The 15562-nt window shown below is 53.2% G+C and overlaps 1 protein-coding gene across 1 annotated transcript; it reads right to left on the bottom strand.

Moving 5' to 3' along the window:
• Positions 1-12616: 12616 nt before the first annotated feature.
• Positions 12617-14006, bottom strand: HAND1 (heart and neural crest derivatives expressed 1). The gene is made up of 2 exons (XM_058815506.1): positions 13500-14006; positions 12617-13027 (listed from the first exon to the last, which is right to left on the bottom strand). The coding sequence occupies exons 1-2, from the start codon at positions 14004-14006 to the stop codon at positions 12926-12928; spliced, it is 609 nt and encodes a 202-aa protein (XP_058671489.1). The 3' UTR covers positions 12617-12925.
• Between the last annotated feature and the right edge of the window lie 1556 nt (positions 14007-15562).

The following is a 15562-nucleotide window of genomic DNA, read 5'->3' on the forward strand; positions in this document are numbered from 1 at the left end:
GTAGAAGTGCTTATTTAATTGATTTATGCATATTTCAGTGATAGTAGGTGAAACAATGGCTTGAGACATCAGTCTCTTAATTTCTGTGTCAGGTCAGTATTGCTCACAAGTGATGTGCATTTTATACTGAAGCTTTAGCAGGTGGCACAAAACTGCTGTGTGCATTCAGGGGCTCTGTTTAGTATAAAGCAGATTTATGGGTGAGGCACCATAACCAGGGCAGTGATCTGACTGGAGCATTTCATGATACATTTCATTATACATTTCATTTCCCTTTGCAATGGGCAAGAAGCATCAAAGCATTTGCCTTTCATGAACATTACATGTGCTTTCATGAGAGCTGTGTGAGTGAGGGTGGCAGGGCACTGTAGGAGATCACCCTGATTTTATTCAAAGCCGAGGTGTCCTTACAGATAATACAATGATTATTTTGGCAAAAGGAGCTTTTAAAAGTGTTGGTCATGACTGACTGTTCTCCAGTGACCTCAAATTCTCTTCAGGGGATCTCATGATTTAAAGCACTGCCCTGTTTCTTTGCTGTCCTGACCAGTGTCTCCATTCTGGTACAAGATGCCAAGACTCCACATAGAGAGGATATTCTTAACAAGCCTTAAGCAACGAAATGAACAGTAGAAAACTTCAGCTAGCATTTTGTAAATGGCAGGTTTTATTATTTCAAAACTGGATGAAGCTTTGTTTAAGAGCTGAACACACTGGTCACGGTCCCAGCTTAGCACTGCATTGTGTTTTGTAAGGCATGAAGGGTTCACTTAGTGAAGCTCTTGTTAAAGCTCTCCCAGGGTCTCTTTAAAATTGAAGTCACAGTTTAAAGCAAGTTGTTCACATCACTCTGAATTGTTTGCTAATACTCCAAAAACATGTTCAACCACTTCAACATGTCTTAAGTCCTGTGTCATGGGCAGAAATACTCTGTTATGGTACATGTCCCATTTGTGACATCTGGGAAGTGTGATTATTTCAGCATTTCCTCGTTCAATTCTGTGTGGATTTTTAGAACATCATACAAGAGAGAGGTTCAAGAAATGAGGAGAGAATGTCTTGTGTCAGTATTTCACAAATGTTTAAAAATTTGCTATTTCTGCTGGTCCTTTCCTTATTGAAAGGGTGGAGTAGTTCCCAGATCAGTCAACACGATCTGGCTTCTCTCACTCAGGACAGATGGTTAGAAGGGTGCATTCTCTGACTGCATGTGAACCTTCAGAGTGCTCATGTAATCAGAGGATCCTACCAAGGGAAAATGAGTTTCTGAATTGAGAGGGTTATGCCTCAGAGTGATTCTTCCCCTCCACTGGTCACTGGTGAGGCCACACCTCGAGTGCTATGTTCAGTTCTGGCCCCTCAATTCAGGAAGGACATTGAGGTGCTGGAGCAGGTCCAGAAAAGGGAAACAAAGCTGGTGAAGGATCTGGAGCACAGGTCCTGTGAGGAATAGCTGAGGGAGAGGAGGTTCAGGGGGCACCTTCTCATTCTCAGCAACTCCCTGACAGGAGGGTGGAGCCAGCTGGGGCTTGGCCTCTTCTGCCAGGCAGCCAGGGACAGGACAAGGGGAAATTGCCTCAAGCTGCACCAGGAAAGCTGAGGTTGGACATTTGGAGGAATTTCTTCACAAAAAGGGTGATTAAATATGGGAGTGGGCTTCCCAGGGGGGTGGTGGAGTCACTGTCCCTGGAGGTGTTTAAGGAAAGACTGGCACTTGGTGCCATGGTCTAATGGACACGGTGGTGTTTGGTCATAGGTTGGACTCGATGATCTCAGAGGTCTTTTCCAACCTAATTGATTCTGTGATTCTGTGATTCTAGACCAAAACTGTAAAAATGTAGTTTGTTTGGGATTTACTTTTTTTTTTTTTTTTTTTTTTTTTTTGTGGTTGTATTTTATTTTGTTTTATTTTTAAGAGTAAATAAATATGTTGGGGTGTTTTAGTAGCCAGCAGCAAAATGATTCTTTTCAAGGAAATATGGTGGCAGGTTCCATCTGTTCAGGTGTATTCACTGGAATGCTTTTGTGCCGAGGTGGTATCCAGGAAACTTTTCTTTTTTTCCTGAAATAGTCAATTGATGTTAAACGTGATCCTTGTTGGTTTCACTTCTAAAGCAATTCTACTTTTTTGAAAAAAAAAAAAATTCTTAATGAAGTGTGATGATGAAGAGATGTTTACCAGCCATTAGCAGTTGTTTATAAGGTGGAAAGCTTGGAGGCAAGACACCAAAGAAACAGAAGAATCTTTGGCTGTCAGACCCCATGGCCTTATAAACCCCTTGCAAATGCCTTATTACCTTGTTCTCAACTTAGCTAGAGCAAAACACCTTGAGCAACAGAAAGCTGATGGTCTTGTTGGAAGGGTCAGCCACTTGCTGGCTCCCGTGCTATGAACTGAAACCACATGTCAATTCAGTAGCAATATCCATGTTCAGGGTGCCTGTGATTCTTGAAAAGCATTTAGTGTCTAATAACCAGAAAACGCAACAATGCAATTGTCGTGTACGATACCGTGCTGTGTGTTCGACTCCTTATGCTGCATGCCAAGTAAAAACAAACAAAAAAAGACTTTCCAACTTTTTATTTTAAATGTCAGATTAAATGTGTTTGAACCTCACACTTGTGAAGCCATGAGGTGGGACATTTTCTCAGCACTTTTAGATGGGACTTGTTGGAAAGGTGTAAGACCCAAATCGCTTTGGCTGGTATGATAAGATTTTTTTTTTGCATTTTGCTTTTCACAGATGGGCCTTAAATTCTGTCTAGCTTTGAACCATGGAGCACGAGCCTTGGGGGCATGGAGGATGACCAGATGTCATCTTCTGTTTATGATAGTGGAAGCTTATTTCTTACAAGCCTGCATAGGTGACATTCACCCTGGGGCAGAGGAATTGTCTCTGAAGGTCTCCAGCCATTATATATAGCCTAATGCAATTCCATAGCCTAGCTCAATTCTCATTGCAGAGTTCCATTAACTTAATTAGAGTTCTGAATAGATCCAAAGCCATTAGTATGCAATCCAAATAATGCAGAAACATCTCTTCTGGGCTTAATTTCATCCTATATGCTGACCCTCTGCTCACTTCAAGGGAAGAAGAAGAAATCATTGCTGGTAGTTATTGGCTTGAGCTCAGCTCAGGGGAGTTAGAAGCATGCAAAGACTCGAGTCAGTAGCAGCCTGATGGCTGAAAAGTGCAAACACATCCAAGGAGGCTCTGTTAGAATGCAGTTTTTAAAATTTCATAATCTGAAAGATTATTGTATATCAACCTGAGATAAACAGTTGCAGTAAAAAGTAATGTTTCTTTTGCCAGGCACTTTAGATGCTCAGCCTGAGAAAAGCAGAGCTTTGTACCACTTCTCTCCAGTATTCTGGTGTCCCAGTTTTCCTTAGAAATGTGGCTGTAAACCACTAGATACCCCAGGGTGCAAGAACTGACCAGAACATGTCAAGCCTAGCATTTCAAGTGAGTCAAAAGTGCAAGCTGGGTTCAGAGAGGCTTTGAACACAAGAGCTGAAATAATCTACAGTAAATGGGAGTTTTCATGTGGGTCGTGATGGCACAGGGAGGATGGAGCAGGACATGGCCCACAGGGAGACTGAACAAAACACACTTCCACAGCAGCAGCAGCGTGGAGGGAGACTTGTTCTGTGTCAGCTCTTGTGATGGATGTTTTATGAGAGGGGGAGGAGGGTGAGCTGTGCACTTTACATCTTTTGGTTGAGCCAAATGTAAATACCAATGGGAGATCTTCAGCAGGAACTGCGGTTGGAGGGGAGAGCAGGGCTCTGCTGAGGGACTCTTTGTTTAAGTTTGCAGATCCCTGGCTGCCTGGAGCACTAGAGTCACTTTGTCTCTACAGTTTAGAAACCTGGGTAATACAAGGTGGCCTCCCTTCCCAAAGGAGTCCTTGTGCTGCCCAGAGTAAGGACAGAAGAGTCCCAAAGGTGAAGGAATGTTATTGATGCCTCACTGCTCGTGTCACTGATGCCCTTTAATCATGTCTAGTTTATCAAGTTAGGGAGGTCTCATTTTCCACTTTGGAAGTGCAAATGAACTGTTAGGATGTAAGATACTCCTTGCACTTTTCACAGCTGTCCCTGGTCTCCTGTTTTTGACTTGCTTGTGAACACAGCTGGTTGGGATGAACTAAATGCTTGAACAGAGTGTGGGGAGAGGGGGAGGCTCCTGCTTTGAACCTGAACTTCCCTTGCAAGCAGCTCTGCAGGCCATCCTGTGCACCAGCACCTCTGGCTCACCTGAGCCTCACCAGGGCTGGCTTTACTCCTGTCCTGCCCTCACCTCTGCTCCACAGCTGCTGCAGGGGACATGGGTAGCAGGTGACTTGCAGAATGGTCTGGAGTCTTTTGGCAGGCTTACTGGGAGAGAAAACTGTGTTCCCTCTTCTGTTTCTGGCCTCCATGTGTTGTGCTGATCTTATGCCAAATGTTTTGGACACCTTGTATTTTTAACTGTGTAATATAGCTGTGTATTGTTAAAGCAACTTAGTAACTTATAGCAAAAACTGTAGAACTCATTTCTCTGAGGTGTAGGAAATGTCCTGCTTCCACTGTGTATGAGACTTTAACTCTGTACTGTCTGACAAAGATAAAATTCTGAATTTCACTTTAATAAATGATCTATCTAGCAACCAGGCCCACATTCCCTTGTTTGCCTTTCTGCCCTCAGCACTGATGGTTCCAGAGCCAAGAGAGTTCTGCTTTGTGTGGATGTTTTGTGCCAGGCTTCTCAGATTCTCTGCCTTTTCCCACCCACCTCTCAGGGCTGAAAACACTGCAGACATGGAGCAGAGAGTGGCACTGCCCATGGGAATGCCAGGCCTGCAGTACAAATCTCAGGTGATGGGATATTTCCTGACAAACCCAGGTAGGTTGCACAAGTGCAATTCATGGAGTCTTTTGAATGCAACAAAAATACAACAAAATACAATTTGCAAGAAATACAAAACTACAACTTGCAAGAAAGAGGCTGTTGAAGAGCCACATGCCCTTGCATTCTGGGGAGTGTTTCTGTGATGGGAATTCCTCCCCTCCTGTATCATGAAGCATCTGTCAAGTGCAGCTTCTCATTTGATTCATGTTTCCTATTGAATCTTCTTTATGTCTAGTTCAGCCCTGTGCGTCTGCTCCTTTCTCAGGCACATCCTTGGCTTTGTTTCATGCATGATTTATGGCTCCTGTTGTCCAGAGTCAAAGCTGCATGCCCAGCTGACAAGGTGGGCACTGCTCCAGAGCAGTAATGACATGGACCATGCCAGCATTCAAGATCCTTTGCCTTGAAATGCTTTGTTTCATTCTTTTTCTGATATTCCTCCTGACCATCAGCCTTACAAGCAAAGGTGCCTCACTTTTTTTGCTGCACTGAAGAAGCAAGTGAAAAAAACTGGGACTTGAGTATTTGTTTGTCTGAACTCTGTCATGGTGTTTTTAAAGGCTCTGCTGGCACTGTTTGAGTTGTGCTTTTAGCCTTGATTTTTAGCCAGGAAAGAGGTTGTAGTGTAGCATTTCACACACTTGGGTTCTCACAGAGGAGAATGATCAGATGTCAAAAGATTTACACCCAAAACAGATCCTGGTGTCCCCAGTGCCTGCCTTTGTGGATGTGCCTGGAGGCCTCAATGAAGCAGGATAATTTTAGAACACGCTGCTGTGCCACAGGAGGCTGTCCCTGCCTCGGGGAGCTCTCAGGTGAGGAAGGCAGGACCAGAGGTGGCACAGGTGGGCACCAGAGGTGGATCACCTGTGTCTGTCAAGGGTTTTTAGGGGGTTTCAGGGGAGGATAAAGGCAGCATAACCCAGTGAAGGGGAAAACTGTATTTGCATTCCCAAACTGATGACTGGGGGCTCTTCTGCCAGCACAGTGAGAGGGAGAGGCTGAAGGAGGACAGCTGTAAGCAGCAACCTGTTGTGCAGGCACTGACTTTAGTACAAGAGGGCATAAGGGAAATTTGTGACAGAAATAAACTACCAGTTAATCTGTTATTTGTATAGAGTAATGAATAATGCTACTTAATCTCATTAAACCCACAGAAGATTTCAACCTCGAAACCAAGGCGGAATCTGCTCGGTCTTTTTAAGATACTCACACAGACAGACAAAGGAGCCAGCAGATGGATGCGATGGCCGGGAACAGCACACCCTGTGCGCTCCGGGCTGCCGTGCGAGGGCAGTGTTCGCTCAGCAAGGCGGAGCGGGAATCGCTGTCCCTCGGAGCCAGGGCAGCCCGGGGGCACCGGGGCCGTGTCCCCATCCCCAAAACGCCTCCTTGGCAGGAGCTGGCTGTGCCTGTCAGGGACCGGAAGCGGGATGATGCTGTGCTGGGATGTGGAGATCATAAAAACGCTTTGTTTGGGTTTTCAGGGTTTTTTTCCTGGTTGGACGTTGAAATTGAACACGTCCGATCCTCTGCGTGAGCCGTCCTCGCAGCCTTGATGGAAACCAGGCATTGCTTCCCTGCTCCCCGGCAGAAAGGGCAGCACAGAGGAGCAGGGAAAAATGTGAATGTGCATTTAATGGTTTTGTGTCTTAGACATGTGGCTGTGCAGGAGGAGTGTGGGGGGAAGAGACTCAGGGCTTGCTTGCTTTTTTTTCTCTGCTTTAAAAAAAAAAAAAATTCTCCTCTATTCAATAAGGAATAGCTACACCTTCACCAGCACTCAGTCTCACTTTGCCAGGAGCTGGAGTCAATTTTACATCTCTTATCCTTGCAGGCAGTGCTGGCTTCTTCCCTAAGTACCTGAAAATGCCCCAGTGTGCTTTTACTTAATTGCCTTTTGCACTTTCTGCAAGGTCTGTTCCCTTTACCTGTTGCAGGAAGCATCACAGCACCTTCAGCAGGAGCACCTTGGTGCTGTGGGGAAGAGGGAACTCTCAGGTAGCTGAGGTGGCTCTGCTGCTTCTCCTACACTGCCATGGCCTGCCAGAGAGCAGTGATGGGCACCCCACAAACCCTGGGTCTCTTCCTGGCCTTGACACCTGTGTGGGCAAACCCTGTTGGATCCAGCTCCTTGGCACCTCACTTTGCTGTCTGGCTTCTCAGCAGCTCCTGCACCCAGCCCAGCTGCTGTGGCCTGGGAGCAACCCAGGTGAGCAGAGGAAAGAGTTTCAGAGTTCCTAACTCGAACTCAGAACTCCTTCCCACATCTCAGTTTGGAAGGAGCTCCTGGCCATGGCAGGTAAACCAGCCTGCTCTGGCCCCTGCTCTCCCCTCAGCTGCTCCTGCAGGTCAGTCACAGGCCATGACAATTTTGTCAAGGTAGCTGCAGTTTGAGGGGGAAAAAAATGCTTTTCCTCTCAATCCCTCAGCCTTCAGCTGCTGGTGATGCCATAAATTCCCTTACTTCTCTGGTTACTGTAAAGTTTTTCAGGGTGGTCAGGACCTGAATTCCTCACACAAAAGAAGAATCAGGGGGGAAAGGAAAGAGCGGGAAGGGCCTTTCCTACCTTGGGGATCTGTCACAAGGGCTCAGCGAGGCTCCAAGCCTGTGCTGTAGCTCTGCAACCCCTCTGCTCTTAGGTGACTGCCTCTCCCTCCCCTCTCACCAGTGCACATCCTCCTCCCAGGATGTTCCACAGCTCCCCACTCATGTTCCACAGCTCCATCTGGCTCTTTGGCCCCTCTGATCACTCCAGGGCTCCTCCAAACCTCCAAGTTTGTTATTGCACTTCAGCTTTGGAGTAACCAGGAGAGACAGAGCTCATCCAGCATCACAGGGCTGTGGCACTGAGTGCTGCTGAGCAAAGTGCCTGCATGGTTCCTGCCCTGAGCTGTACAGCTCTGATCCTCTGCCACTCCTTCCCTCCTGGGCCTTAAATCCAGCTGCTGCATGAGACACAGGCGGGCTGCTGTGCCACCCCACACCACCCACCCTCACCTGAGATGTCGTGGCAGATCACTGGGAAATTGCAGCAGAGTCAGCACTGCCAGGGAAGGTGTTTGCTGTGGGGATTGCTCCACACTGGGCAGGACAGGAACAGGTAATTCTGCAGAAAGCTGTAGGTCTCCCATCCTCTGCAATGGAGAAAAAGCCTTTATGGAGTAAAGGAGAACTGCAGGTTGGGTTTGGAGAGGCAGGGACATGGGATGGATGATGAGTTTGTCCACTGCTTAAAGGTTGGCCCAAGGTGCAGGGCTCTTGGTCTTCTCCCAACAAAGGCAGCTGCATGGAATAATTTACCCTGGGCAGAGCTCAGTGCAAGCAGAGCCAAGCAGGAACTGCCACAGGGGTGAAAACCCAGAGAGTTTGGATTTGGTTTAGAAAATAAAATAAAAGCAAGCAAGAAAAAAAAAAATCAGTGTTCATCTACCTTTGGCTGCAGAGTGTTCCCGTGCTTGGACATCATTCCTACAGGTAAGGACTAGAAATGCATCATCTCCTTAGATGGGTCTGGGCATCATGTGAGCGTGGAGATTTGAGGAAGAACTATTGAATGTCATGAACTTTGAGGCTGGGCGGGGCCTGGCTGGATGAAAACCTTCCCACCTGAGCAGGGCTCCCAGGAGCCAGCCTGGCTTAGGAGCCAGCAACTGGCCAGAGAGGCTGCGAGTGTTGGGAGAGGATCAAAAAGCTCTCCTGGCAGTAAATCTTTCACCTGCCATGTGACTCACTGCGGCTTGTGGCCATTCCTCCGGGGTCGGCCCCGGGTCAGGATTTCTCCTGTCTCTTTAGCCCCCCAAACCTGGAGATTTTTGTCTTATCTTTGACGCCATCTTGACACCGAAAACAAATTATGGCCCAATTACCCTTACTCAGAGGGGCTGGGCTACCTTAACTGGCTACAACTCCCAGGCGCTTCCTTAAGAGCGGTAATTAGGGGGGCGTGGGGTGGGGACGGGGCAAGGGCTGGGGGTACCCCTGGCATGAGGGTGCTCTGTTTGCCAAGGCAGGAGGGGACATCCCATCCCATCCCATCCCATCCCATCCCATCCCATCCCATCCCTGCTGCGCTTTGGGCTCGCTGGTGTCCGGGCTGGGGGCTGCCCTGTCCCCCGCCTCCCCAGCTCTGTGTCACGGCTGGGCCAGCCCAGAGGGGCCCCATGACGGGAGCAGCAGCCCTGGCCCTGGCCGTGACCTTCGGGACGACCTCGAGCGAATCCCTGCCCGGGCTGGGGACCGGCTCTGCCTCTCATCCAGGCTGGGACATTTCCGTGCTCGCCCCGAGAAACGCGGGACAGCAGCATCACGGCTGAACCGCCGTAACAACCGACCTGAAATTTCTAAAAATTATTTTTCTTCCCATCTTTCAGTGTCATTACCCTGTCCTCTCCTCTGCTCTGTCCCTGAGCATTTTTTGCCCAGGGTTGTGCTGTCTGCCTGAACCCAGCGGCTGTTTTGGGAGCTGGCAAATCCATGAGCCTGGACAGTCCTCATGGGTGGCTGGGTCTTGGTGTTTCTTTCTTTCCCCCCACCCCTTTTTTTTTTTTTTTTTTTTTTTTTTGGCAGATTGGTATTTTATTTGGCTCCATCCTGTCTACCGAGCTGTCCAGTGTAACCCTTCCCTTGCTGCTTCTGAGATAAGAATAGGCTCCCCCGAGATCAGATAAACAGGCCCATAAATACCTGCAACAACAAGAAGCGGGGTCTGGGCTTGGCAGGAAAGGAGGGAGAAAGAAAAAAAAAAACAAAAAAAAAACAAAACAAGTCAGAAAAGGAGCCATTCCTTTGCATGCCAAACCAGGGGGGCAGAGAGAGGAGTGGGAAGTACCCAACAGCCTCCTTGCCCATATCATTGCTCCCATGGCCGGACAGGGAGCCAGGGCTAAGCGGGGCTGGCAGTGTCCCCTGCCGTGTCCCCTGCCGTGTCCCTGGCGCTGGATTCCAGGGCAGGAGCCTGGCTCGTCGGGCGCTGCCCCGGGGCCAGGCGGTCCCTGCGTGCGTGTTCCTCTGCCCGGGCCCCGAGCGGCTGCTTCCCAGCGGCATCAAGTTCACGGCAGGGTCGAGCCGAAGGTATGTGCAGGGCCATTCCCCTGACCGATGAGCTGGGCCCTTCGATGGCCAAAATCTCAAAGCTGGTGGCCAAGCCGCTCTTCCAGCGAGTTCTGGTGCCACCGGAGCGCTGCCGGGCGCCGCTCCGAGCCGGGGCTCGCTGCCGGAGGAAGGGAGGCTGTCCCTGGGCAGGGCTCCCATCCCCTGCAGCTCCTCTCCCTTTGGGGGTGACCCCATCCTGGGCTGGAACAGCGCTGAGCTGGAATTTCCACTCCCTTTCCCGACCCCGGAGTGGCTGCGCTCCGGTGCGGAGCTGGGCTCGGAGCTCGCTGCTGGCAAACGCAGCCCTTCCAAAGCGTTCGGGGCAGCGGGGAAGCCCGAGGCTGCAGGAAATGTTTGGTGAGGTTTTTTCCCCCCAAACGCTGAGCCACTACCTCACAGGAAAACCCCTTTGCTGGGCAGGGAAATCCTCTGCAGCCGCGGAAACCGAGAGCGCTTTCACTCGCAAAACCCCGAGGGGCAGGGGAGGCTGGCACTGGGGACCCTTCCCCAGCAGTTTGCAGCCAGCAGGCACCACCACCAGAGACCTGTGGCAAGAAAAGAAAAACTCCTGCGGATGCAGGCAGAACATCGCCCTGGCTGTTGTGCGTGCCCCTGCCCAGAAGCGAAATTGGAAACACGCGGGGTAAAAACCAGCGGAGGTTTCTGGCGGGGTGAAAGGTGCAAGGTGCGCAGGATGAGAGTGATGTACCGTGGTGTGCCGGTACCGGGGACACGAATCCCGGGCAGAATCACCTTTGCCTCACAGCAGAGCAAGTCCCGAGTCACCTTTCAACCCTTTCCCTCATCGCTGCCGAAGGGCAGCCCCGGCTGGCGCATATGAACAGGACTGCGGACACATTTATGGGGCGCTGGATTGTAGTGTTAGTGACAGCTTGGGAGCTTTCCCATAAAAACTCAGCCTTTAGGAGAGTCTGAAATTTAGACATAAAATAGGATCTTTGAGGCTGACTTTCTGTAGGTTTTCTTTTTTTTTTTTTTTTTTTTCCCTTGAATGCATTCGGGTTTAGGAGTGCCCTACTCTACTTCACTCATGGAAGTGCTATCATGCTAAACCTCTTATAGCTCAAACAAAAAAGTACCACTGCGGGCGAGCACTGCTCTTCTCTGGCAGTCAATTTTCATCTCAGCCTCGCTCAAAGGGATCAGAAAATAGATCAGGGTCAAGGAAGGCAGCCGTGCAGCCGCTCCGGAGTGAGGGAAGGCTGATTTACGCAGCCAGATTCTTCTTCGTCGAGGGCTGTACCCTCCAATGTTTGTGTGTCCCTCCGTCTATATTTGTACACATACACAAAGTGGCTGTAAAACCCAAGCCGCTTCCCGATGGGTGAACTGGAATATTCTTGGTGTGTGCCGATTAATCGATGGGTCAGTATTTTACAGACGTTGCATCATTATTTCTATACCTTTAGTCGCAATCAAAAACTTGGTTTCTAACAGAAAATGTAAACGTCTCTGCTGTGAGCCCTCAGATTAGCCCTAGAATAATGCACACATTTCCCCGTGCTGTTTTTCTTTGCCCCAAGCAGCCTCCCGAGTGTCAGGGTTTATCCCGGTGTCTCTGGGAATGGCGGCGTGGCCAGGCTGGGAAGGCAGGATCAGGATCAGGATCAGGCTCCGAGCCCGTGCACGCACCTCTTGGAACTCCGGTGAGAGCACCGTGAGCGCACAGCGGCGAGGATTTGGCTTTAATTATGAAGGATTATTAAGGATTCATGCCTGAGTGGTGACAGAATTCGGGCTGCGTGAGCGTTGCTGTGTCTGAGGATGGTGGCATCCGTTCGGATGGCGAGGAGGGGACGCTGCTCCTTCGAAATGTGGCCGGGGCAGCGCCGAACAGGGGATCCCTGTCACAAAGCGCTGCCGGTGCCAGAGCCAGGGGCCGGGGCAGCGCCGAACAGGGGATCCCTGTCACAAAGCGCTGCCGGTGCCAGAGCCGGGTGCGCTGCCCCGGCAGGACGGGGGAGCCGAGCCCCGGCTCTCTGCGTGGCAGCAACAAAACCCGGGGCTCCACAGCTCTGTGGTGCCTTCAGACGCTGGAAAGGCCTGATCCTGCCATCCTTCCCCAAGCCAAATAGGAGCCCAGTCCCTCTGGCTGGGCTCCTGAGGAGGGGAGGGAAGGGGTGGTAGGGCAGGAGCAGAGTCCGTGCCCTGGAGGAGGTCCCGGGTGCGTTTGCAGAGCTCCATCAGCTCCTGCGGTGAGCAAGGACGGCATAAACATGTCTCAGAGGATCCCGAGCTCCTCAAGAAGGAATTCCCTGGCATGGATCGGCCCCACAGCAGAGTACCGACTTCAGGGATGTCTCTAATCCCGCAGCATCCCCGTGGGCAGCGCAGGGGACCCGGCCAGAGCAGCGCGATTGCCGGAGCAAGGGAAAGCAGAGGGTTCGGACCCGAGGCCGTTTGCATAAAGTTTAAATTTTATTTTATTAAATTTTTTTTTTTTTTAGCTATTCAGTTTTAAATACGTGGTGTGGCGCGCTCGGTCCCTCGGGAAGTGGTCATGCAGATCTGAGGTAGAAAACCCGGCACAGGAGTGTTCCCAAATGCACCTCTAGGTAGTTTCACCGCAGCCACACGTCGGGCAGGCGGCGGACGGGGACAGGGGATCGGGGGCTCGTATTTACAGCAGCGAACGAATCGAAGCGTCCAGTCCGGCCCGGCGGGGCAGGAGCCGCCGCTCGCTGCTGGCAGCGGGAGGGAGCAACGACTACTGAAATGCGGGAGGGGGACGGGGAAAGGGCCCGGCTGGTCCCCGCTGCCTTCGAGGCGGGCAGGAGCGAGCCCGCAGAGCTCGGGGAGCATCCGGCCGGGCGGGGGCGGCCGGGCCGGCTCCCCGAGTCCTGCGCCTGGATGGGCTCCGGGCCGGGCTGGGCGCTCTCCGACATTGCACATGGAGGGGCGGGCGGGGCGGCTCTCAGGGGTTCAGTTCCAGAGCCCAGACCTGCTGGGGCCAGCCCGTCCGGCCCTTCAGCTTCTTCTCGCCGTGCCCCAGAGGTTGCGAATAGAGCTCGGGCTGCTGCGGGAGAGGAGATGGGGAGAGGAGAGGAGAGGAGAGGAGAGGAGAGGAGGGAGAAAGGAGCGGTCAGGAACGGAGCGGGGTCCCGGGTCGCGGGGCTGCAGCTTTGGCAGCCCGAGGACAAAGAGGGGCTTCAGAGGTGCCCACCCCGCACCCGCCCGTGCAGCACGGGGAGAAGCGGCCGCCCTGGCTCCGAATCGCTCCTGGGAGAGGCGAAGGGCAGAGCGGGGCAGGCTCCAGCCCCGGAGCCGCGGGCTGAGCCCTCGTGCAAAGAGCTCGGAAGCCCATCCGGCCCGTCGTGCTATTTTTCCTTCACAGATTTGTTATTACTATTATTATTATTATTATTGGTAAAACATTCTTCCGCGAGGCCGGGAGAGTTTAGATGGTTTTTTCCCCCCAGCCCCGGCGTTTTTCCCGCCCGCTCCTGGCCCGCGGGGAGCAGGGACGGGGGTCCCGATCCGCCTCTTACCGTGTCCCTTTTCCTCTTGTTCTCCCTGCCGTCCGCCTTCTTGAGCTCGGCTTTGAAGCCCTCGGTGTCGCCGGGCTGGCTGTCTTTGGCCAGCACCTCCATCAGGTAGGCGATGTAGCTGGTGGCCAGGCGCAGGGTCTTGATCTTGGAGAGCTTGGTGTCGGCGGGCACGTTGGGGATGCACTCGCGGAGCTCGGCGAAGGCGCTGTTGATGCTCTCCGTCCTCCGCCGCTCCTTCTTGGGTCCCCCGACGCCTTTTCGCCGTCCCAGGCGGCCGCTGAGAGCCTCCAGGCGCCCCGGGCCGGCCGGGCCGTACTCGGCGGGGCCGTAGTTGGGGCTCTGCCCGGCGAGCTCGGGGGTGGCCTCGGCCGGGTTGAGCACCCAGCCGGGGAAGTAGGCGCGCTCCTGGTGGCACCGCGCCGCCGGCCCGAAGAGGAAAGGGTCGTGCAGCATGTGGTGGTGATGGTGGTGGTGGTGGTGATGCTGGTAGCCCCCCACCAGGTTCATGATCCCCTCCGCTGGCCCGGGGGCCGCTCAGCAGCGCTCCATGGCCGGGCGGGAGGCGCTCCCGGCGGGCTGCGGGGAGCGCGGCTCCGGTGGCGGAGGCGGCCGTGCGGTTTGGGGTGGGGGCGGTCGGGGTTTGGGGTTTCGGGTTTGTTGTTTGGGGTTTTTTTAACCCCTTCTGGAGCCTCCCGACCCTGCCTTTATATAGGGCCGCGGCCCCCCCGCCGTGGAGCCAATGGGCAGGGGAGGATGCGCGGAGGCCTCGGGGGGAGCGGGGCGGCGGAGGGGGCGTGCGCGGGGCTTGGGGCTCACACCTCCGCCGCCTGCCCTGCGTCCCGCCCGCTCCTCGCTTGCATGGGCAAGGGGCTGAGGGAGAGCCGAGGGGCACCCCAGCCCCGTCCCGGAGCGCTCCGAGCCCCGCTGCCTCCCCGCTGCCGGGGCGGGGGTGTCCGAGCCCCCAGAGCCCCGCGCCCGGCCCGGGGAGGAGAACGGGCAGTGGGGCGGGGGAGCCGCGGCTGTCCGGAGCCCCGACGGCCCGGCCGAGCGAGCGGAGAGCAGCGGGGCCGGGGGATGGGGAGAAAAGGGGGCGAAGGTATCGGAGTGAGGCGGGTTTGGGCGGCAGGAATGGGGTGTGGGCTCCCTCCCTGCACATGGGGCTCCTGGCCCACGCCTGAGGTGCACAGCTGCACAGGGATGTGCACTGCACGCGTGTACAGCACACGCCCACGCTGTGCAGTGCACGCTGCACAAATCCACGCTGCACTGGTGTTGGTTACGCCGTGCACTGCTGCTCACACCTGGGTACTGCACGAGTTGCACACAAGCACCACGAAGATGCTGCATGGACCAAACAATTCTGTGCTGTGCTCACGCTCCACAAACATGTTACACACCCATGTATGTTACACACACCAGCAGCACGGATATGCCACATGCACAATGTCACTGTAAGTACATGACTGACACTCGTGTGGCACATGCACACCTATCACACACATGGCTTATAAACACACGTGTGTGTGCTGCTCACAGACACTGCAGAGATACATAAATATATTAAAATTATACTGTCCATGCACACAAATGTATTTACAATGGGGAGAGGGGGACCTGCCCTGCGTTTCCCTGTCCCAGCCTGGCCACGAAAGTGCTGGGGGAACCCGCTGGGGTTGGGGTCCTGTACATCACCACAACCCCAAACCCCAGCCCGGGGAGGGGCCCTGGAGTGGACAGCACACCCTGCTCGCCTCTGCGCCCATGGGTGACACATCCCCGGGACGATGTCTCCCAGAGCCCTCACCCCCATCCCAAGGGCGGCGCTGGGGCTGGCCCTGCTCTGCTCAGAAACTCCAGAGAGGACAGGCCGGGCACGGCAGCGGCGATCACAGCTCGGCGGGGCAGGAAGGGGCTTTGGGCCCGAGGTATGTTAGCGATTAGCGGCGCTTTCCAGCGATTCATCTTGCAGCGGAGGGTGGAAACGTTGGAGGGTTGTTTGCAGGCGCTTGTATTAATCATCCGGGCTAACACACCATTAACGTCCTCCTGCATTTTAAAGATGA

The sequence above is a fragment of the Ammospiza caudacuta genome, chromosome 16, assembly GCF_027887145.1.
Source record: "Ammospiza caudacuta isolate bAmmCau1 chromosome 16, bAmmCau1.pri, whole genome shotgun sequence".
Classification (NCBI taxonomy): Eukaryota; Metazoa; Chordata; class Aves; order Passeriformes; family Passerellidae; genus Ammospiza; species Ammospiza caudacuta.

Excerpts from the sequence above, each read along its gene's own strand:
- HAND1 (XM_058815506.1), bottom strand. The coding sequence starts at position 14,006 with ATGAACCTGGTGGGGGGCTACCAGCATCACCACCACCACCACCATCAC. Across the intron at positions 13,028-13,499 it reads ACAAGAGGAAAAGGGACACG|CAGCCCGAGCTCTATTCGCA; the intron begins GTAAGAGGCGGA and ends CCTCTCCCGCAG.